The following is an 8,075-nucleotide window of genomic DNA, read 5'->3' as shown; positions in this document are numbered from 1 at the left end:
GATGTCAGTTTTGGATACAGAGCCATCCGAGGGATGGAAAGTCACGGTCATTCAATGTTGGTTTACGGCCATGCCGCTTACGTGGAGTGATTTCTCCAGATTCTCTGAACCTTTTGATGATATTATGGAGCGTAGATGTTGAAATCCCTAAGTTTCTTGCAATGTCACTTTGAGAAACGTTGTTCTTAAACTGTTTGACTATTTGCTCACACAGTTGTGGACAAAGGGGTGTACCTCGCCCCATCCTTTCTTGTGAAAGACTGAGCATTTTTTGGGAAGCTGTTTCTATACCCAATCATGGCACCCACCTGTTCCCAATTAGCCTGCACACCTGTGGGATGTTCCAAATAAGTGTTTGATGAGCATTCCTCAACTTTATCAGTATTTATTGCCACCTTTCCCAACTTCTTTGTCACGTGTTGCTGGCATCAAATTCTAAAGTTAATGATTATTTGCAACAAAAAAAATAAAGTTTATGAGTTTGAACATCAAATATGTTGTCTTTGTAGCATATTCAACTGAATATGGCTTGAAAAGGATTTGCAAATCATTGTATTCTGTTTATATTTACATCTAACACATTTTCCCAACTCATATGGAAACAGGGTTTGTAAAAAGGCGAGTGCCGCTATGAAAAGGCGTTGAAGCTTAGGGATGGCTAAGCAAAACGAACTTAAAATTAAACTGGCTGCAAAGTAAACAAAAAACAAAATGCTGGACGACAGCAGAGACTTTCGGCGTGTGGAGCAGCAGACGGCGTCCACAAAATACATTAGTTTATGACACGACAATCAGCAACAAAAAAGGAGCGCAAGAAAAGAAATAAAACATAAACAAAGGAAAACACCCAAAAAATCTCTAAATATGTCACGGCATGATACGACAGGTCATGACAGTACACTTACTTTTATTTTATTTTATTATTATTATTTATTTGTTTATTTTATTTATTTATTATCTTTTTTATTTTATTGTATTTATTTATTTATGTTTTATTTATTCGTATTTAATGTACTAATTTTATTTTTATTATTATTTTTTTTATACTTTGTGGCACTTTGAGATTTTAACAAATGTAAAGTCCGTTACAAATGTAATTTATTATTATTAATAATATTATTATTATTATTATTATTATTTATTATGTAACACTAAACAAAGGAAAACGCCAAAAAAACTCCAAATATGTCACGGCGTGATACGACAGGTCATGACAGAAATCCTACTTTTATATCATTATTATTCATTTATTTATTTTTTTATTATTTTATCTATTTATAATGTTTTTTATTATTTTATTTTATTTTATTTATTTGCTTATTTGTTGTATTTATTTTATTTAATGTTTTTATTTATTTTTTATTATTGTTTTGTAGCACTTTGAGATTTTAACAAATGTAAAGAGCTATGCATGCATGCTTGGTTATGGTTTAAAGTCATATCCAACAATTGCGAGAACAACTTTTTATTGTCAATATCGGCTGCTGAGTTCTATTTTATTTTTGTTTTCTGCTGGCAGTGTGCCTCGAGATTTTATTTTCAATGAAAAAAATGTGCCTGGGCTCAAAAAAGGTTGACTTAAAAGATCCGATCGTTCGCGAACGTCACATCTCCCGAGCTCAATTCTGCCATCTAACGGCTTGCAAAAAGCAGAAGTAAACCACAGCGACTCCACGTCGTAACATTCTATTCATCTATTCACCCCCAATAGATCGACGAGACGAGTCCGTTATTTATTTTTGCAAAATTTGTGTGCGACAGTGACGGCGAAGTCATGCTTTTTGAGCATTGGGCGGACGTCATTATTTTTTGCTCCCGCGCGGCTTCCGTCCTTTGTGTTTTGCTCCCGCGCGGCTTCCGTCCTTGTTATGTTTTGTGGACTGTCCTATCCAAGATGGCGGAGCAGCTGGACAGAGTCCGGATCTCAGCCGCGGAACTTCGCGCTGAGGCGGCCAACAAACCTCCCGACGCCGGCGACTCGTGCAAAGGTGAGACGCCGCGACAAGGCGGTCGATGTAAAGTTAGTAACTAACACTCATGACGGACGGCGCGGCTTAAAGTACACAAGCGGCTAATGTTTGCTAGCTTAGTTAGCGCTGTGATCCCGCGCGGTGTGTTTTTAAACGTCGCCCACCAACACCACGCCGACTTTTATTACGCCAAATAACACCAACTAACCTTTAATGTTCACGTTGACAATTTAAATGATAGTGCGGTTAATGCTGACTTATTTATTCGATGAAGCGTATTGACATGACTTGGTGTGCCACTCGGTGACGTCACACGGACAACAGCGTTTCAGTAAGGAGAGTCGCTATTGGCTGTCCTAGAAGTTGCTATATGACGTCATCAGAAGTGCTCAAGTGTTGCCTTAAAGCAGCCATGTTTGACACACACACACACACACACACACACAGTAGGTGTGGCCAAGTTATTATCTGGATCTGTGTTTTTCAACCACTGTGCCGCGGCACACTATGAAACCAATCAATGTTTACTTATATAGCCCTAAATGGCGAGTGTTTCAAAGGGCTGCACATAATAGTGTGAGAGTCCGGTCCATAGTGGATGTAACATAATATGAGAATCCAGTCCATAGTGGATCTAACATAATATGAGAGTCCAGTCCATAGTGGATCTAATATAATATTGCGAGACTCCAGTCCATAGTGGATCTAACATAATAGTGAGAATCCGATCCATAGTGGATCTAACATAATAATGAGAAGCCTGTCCATAGTGGATCTAACATAATATGAGAGTCCGGTCCATAGTGAATCTAACATAATAGTGTGAGACTCCAGTCCATAGTGGATCTAACATAATAGTGAGAGTCCAGTCCATAGTGGATCTAACATAATAGTGTGAGTGTCCAGTCCATAGTAGATCTAACATAATAGTGTGAGAGTCCAGTCCATAGTGGATCTAACATAATAGTGTGAGAGTTCAGTCCATAGTGGATCTAACATAATAGTGAGAGTCCGGTCCATAGTGGATCTAACATAATAGTGTGAGAGTCCAGTCCATAGTGGATCTAACATAATAGTGTGAGAGTTCAGTCCATAGTGGATCTAACATAATAGTGTGAGAGTTCAGTCCATAGTGCATCTAACATAATAGTGTGAGAGTTCAGTCCATAGTGGATCTAACATAATAGTGTGAGAGTTCAGTCCATAGTGGATTTAACTTAATAGTATGAGAGTCCAGTCCATAGTGGATCTAACATAATAGTGTGAGAGTCCAGTCCATAGTGGATCTAACATAATAGTGTGAGAGTCCAGTCCATAGTGGATCTAACATAATAGTGTGAGAGTCCAGTCCATAGTGGATCTAACATAATATTGCGAGACTCCAGTCCATAGTGGATCTAACATAATAGTGTGAGAGTTCAGTCCATAGTGGATCTAACATAATAGTGAGAGTCCGGTCCATAGTGGATCTAACATAATAGTGTGAGAGTCCAGTCCATAGTGGATCTAACATAATAGTGTGAGAGTTCAGTCCATAGTGGATCTAACATAATAGTGTGAGAGTTCAGTCCATAGTGGATTTAACTTAATAGTATGAGAGTCCAGTCCATAGTGGATCTAACATAATAGTGTGAGAGTCCAGTCCATAGTGGATCTAACATAATAGTGTGAGAGTCCAGTCCATAGTGGATCTAACATAATAGTGTGAGAGTCCAGTCCATAGTGGATCTAACATAATATTGCGAGACTCCAGTCCATAGTGTATATCACATAATAGTGAGAGTCCAGTCCTTAGTGGATCTAACATAATATTGTGAGAGTCCAGTCCATAGTGGATCTGACATAATAGTGAAAGTCCAGTCCATAGTGGATCTAACATAATAGTGTGAGAGTCCAGTCCATAGTGGATCTAACATAATAGTGTGAGAGTCCAGACCATAGTGGATCTAACATTATAGTGAGAATCCAGTCCATAGTGCATCTAAAATAATACCAATCAATCAATCAATGTTTACTTATATAGCCCTAAATCACTAGTGTCTCAAAGGGCTGCACAAACCACAACACGAACCACTACGACATCCTCGGTAGGTCCAAAAACTCACACCCAGTAGTGAGAGTCCAGTCCATAGCGGATCTAACATAATATTGTGAGACTCCAGTCCATAGTGGATCTAGCATAATAGTGAGAGTCCAGTCCATAGTGGATCTAACATAATAGTGTGAGAGTCCAGTCCATAGTGGATCTAACATAATAGTGTGAGAGTCCAGTCCATAGTGGATCTAACATAATAGTGTGAGAGTCCAGTCCATAGTGGATCTAACATAATAGTGTGAGAGTCCAGTCCATAGTGGATCTAACATAATAGTGTGAGAGTCCAGTCCATAGCGGATCTAACATAATATTGTGAGACTCCAGTCCATAGTGGATCTAGCATAATAGTGAGAGTCCAGTCCATAGTGGATCTAACATAATAGTGTGAGAGTCCAGTCCATAGTGGATCTAGCATAATACTGTGAGAGTCCAGTCCGTAGTGGATCTAACATAATAGTGTGAGAGTCCAGTCCATTGTGGTTCTAACATAATAGTGTGAGAGTCCAGTCCATAGTGGATCTAACATAATAGTGTGAGTGTCCAGTCCATAGTGGATCTAACATAATAGTGAGAGTCCAGTCCATAGTGGATCTAACATAATAGTGAGAGTCCAGTCCATAGTGGATCTAACATAATAGTGTGAGAGTCCAGTCCATAGTGGATCTAACATAATAGTGTGAAAGTCCAGTCCATAGTGGATCTAACATAATAGTGTGAAAGTCTAGTCCATAGTGGATCTAACATAATACTGTGAGAGTCCAGTCCATAGTGGATCTAACATAATAGTGTGAGAGTCCAGTCCATAGTGGATCTAACATAATAGTGTGAGTGTCCAGTCCATAGTGGATCTAACATAATAGTGTGTAAAATCAGTTTGTTTTAGCTAGGGTTGTAACGGTACGTGTATTTGTATTGAACCGTTTCGGTTCGGTACGGGGATGCTATCCTTACATCACACTCAAATTTTTAAGCACAGGCCTAAATTTACCACATGCCTTTGGTAAGCGCCAGAGTGAGAAGAGGTTTGAAATTAATTAGCGCCCCAGCGGCAATTCAAGGAAATACGGTAAACAAAAAATGTATATTTTGTTGTTTTCTTACTGTACCGAAAATGAACTGAACCGTGACCTCTAAACTGATTTATGTACTGAACCGAAATTTTTGTGTACCGTTACACCACTAGTTTTAGCTAATAATCACGCTGCAAGATCTAGCATGTTGCATTCTGCCCTTTGAGACACTAGTGATTTAGGGCTATATAAGTAAACATTGATTGATTGATTGATTCTATGTTTATTCCCAGCAATTTCCCGTTATTGCCAATGGAAAGTTTTCCAATTTCGACCATTTTTCTGTGTCCTTGGAACATTTCATTCAGATTGTTCAAGTGCTCATTCTTTCATATTGTATGCATGTTCGGGGGAAAAAAACCCTGTAGCCAAATAACTAATGTTAAGTAGTTGTTGCGATTTACAGTCGTGGTCAAAAGTTTACATACACTTGTAAAGAACATGATGTCATGGCTGTCTTGAGTTTCCAATCATTTCTACAACTCTTATTTTCTTGTGATGTAGTGATTGGAGCACATACTTGTTGGTGACAAAAAACATTTTTGAAGTTTTCTTCTTTTATGAATTTATTATGGCTCTACTGAAAATGTGCTAGGTCTAGAGCAGGGGTGCCCACACTTTTTCTGCAGGCAAGCTACTTTTCAATTGACCAACTCGAGGGGATCTACCTCATTTATATATATCATTTATATTTATTTATTTTTGAAAGAGACATTTTTGTAAACAAGTTAAATGTGTTTAATGATAATACAAGCATGTGTAACACATATAGATGTCTTTCTTTCACAAAGACAAGAATATAAGTTGGTGTATTACCTGATTCTGATGACTTGCATTGATTGGAATCAGACAGTAATGATGATAACGCCCACATTTTCAAATGGAGGAGAAAAAAAGTTGTCCTTTCTGTACAATACCACATGACAGTGGTTGGTTTTTGGCATCTAATTCATCCAGCTTCCATACACTTTACAAGAAAAACATTGGCGGCAAATTCCGTAGCTTGCTTGATTGACATTCACGGCACCCGAGGGTCTTGTGAGATGACGCTGGCTGCTGCCAGTTCATTATTATGAAAAAATGACAGAGAGGAAGGCCAGAAACACTTTTTATTTCAACAGACTTTCGCGCCGTCCCTTCCGTCAAAACTCTGCACATTTCCTATCTTCACAATAAAAGCCCTGCTTCATGCTGCCTGCGCTAACAAAATAAGAGTCTCAGAAAGCTGGCGTGCACAAGTGATGTGCACGCCAGCTTTCTGAGGGATCGCTTGTGCACGCCAGTTTTCCCAGACTCTGTATTTAGTTTGCGCAGGCAGCATGAAGCAGGGCTTTTATTGTGAAGATAGGAAATGTGCAGAGTTTTGACGGAAGGTACGGCGCGAGAGTCTGTTGAAATAAAAAGTGTTTCTCGCCTTCCTCTCGGTCATATTTTCATAATAATGATCTTGCAGCAGCCAGCGTCATCTCACAAGACCCTCCGGTACCGTGAATGTCATTTAAGTGACGTCTTGGTGAAGATTGATGATCACTCATTTTTAGGTCTATTTTTTTTTAAAGCCTGGCTGGAGATCGACTGACACACCCCCCGCGGTCGACTGGTAGCTCGCGATCGACGTAATGGGCACCCCTGGTTTAGAGTATACATACAGCAATGTTAATATTTGCTTACATGTCCCTTGGCAAGTTTCACCGCAATAAGGTGCTTTGTGTAGCCATCCACAAGCTTCTGGTTACCTTTTTTAACACAAAATTGGTGCAGTTCAGCTAAATGCGTTGCTTTTCTTACATGGACTTGTTTCTTCAGCATTGTCCACACGTTTAAGTCAGGACTTTGTTAAGGCCATTCTAAAACCTTCATTGACGCCTGATTTGGCCATTCCTTTACCACTTTTGAGGTGTGTTTGGGGTCATTGTCCTGTTGGAACACCCAACTCCGCCCAAGACCCAACCTCAGAGCTGATGATTTTAGCTTGTCCTGAACAATTTGGAGCTAATCCTCTTTTTTTCATTGTCCCATTTACTTTCTGTTAAGCAGCAGGTCCATTGGCAGCAAAACAGGCCCATAGCATAATACTACAACTGTCAGGTTCAAACGCTGATGACATCTATTAAACAAGACAAGAGGCAAAGAATCAAACAGAGACAGAATTAAATTTGGACTCAGATATGACCAAAGTACTCTCTGTACAGTCCTGCGCCACGCTCTGCCAAAAGATCATACTCCTCCTTCTTTATTTGACTTTCTCCCCCCTCCTTCCCACAGCTGCTTCCTGAGGGAAGTGGGTCGTAAACAGCGTTGCCTTCGGTTACCGAACAGTTCGAAGAGAGTTCGTCAAATAGTTCAAAGAGAGTTTGTAAAATACTTCAAAAAGAGTTCCCCTGGAAGTTGGGCAGATCCTGCCATCTGTCCGCTTTGAAGTCCCAGGCTAGTTTTGCGAGCCTTCTTCTTGGTTGGTTTCAAAGACAGCCTTTTGTCTACTTGTCAGGAACACAATGTAATACAAAGTTTTTTGTGATAATTTAGAAACAATTATTCTAACAACCACCACCATGCTTGACGCTAGGATTGGTGTTCCTGGGATTTAAGGCCTCACCTTTTCTCCTCCAAACCCATTGCTGGGTAACGGCTCCATTTTTGTTTCATCTGACATCCCATGGACAAAGATAAGACCTTCTGGGGGAAAGTTCTGTGGTCAGATGAAACAAGAATGGAGCTGTTTGGCCACATTTTCAGTAGAGCTAAAAGAAGCAAACCTCATGAATGCTTTTTGTGACCAACAAGTATGTGCTCCAATCACTCTATCACAAAAAAATAAGAGTTGTAGAAATGATTGGAAACTCAGGACTGCTTCTTCTTCCTTCGTGGGTGGAAGAAACTGGTTTCCGAGGGCGGTCCGTATAAGGGGCAGATGTTGCGGTCTGCTCAGGGTAACCACAC

The 8,075-nt window shown here is 39.8% G+C and overlaps 1 protein-coding gene across 1 annotated transcript in view; it reads left to right on the top strand.

Moving 5' to 3' along the window:
* Window positions 1-1,841: 1,841 nt before the first annotated feature.
* The window catches only part of smg6 (SMG6 nonsense mediated mRNA decay factor), a 40,704-nt gene continuing 34,470 nt past the window's right edge, over window positions 1,842-8,075 (top strand). Inside the window, exon 1 of the mRNA XM_061896759.1 lies at window positions 1,842-1,988. Coding sequence (XP_061752743.1) covers window positions 1,895-1,988 — 94 coding nt within the window. The 5' untranslated portion in view covers window positions 1,842-1,894. The remainder of the gene's footprint in view (window positions 1,989-8,075) is intronic.

Source organism: Nerophis ophidion, linkage group LG04 (assembly GCF_033978795.1).
Source record: "Nerophis ophidion isolate RoL-2023_Sa linkage group LG04, RoL_Noph_v1.0, whole genome shotgun sequence".
Classification (NCBI taxonomy): domain Eukaryota; kingdom Metazoa; phylum Chordata; class Actinopteri; order Syngnathiformes; family Syngnathidae; genus Nerophis; species Nerophis ophidion.
Note: the sequence above shows the minus strand (reverse complement) of the source record. Positions and strands in the feature narration are given on the sequence as shown.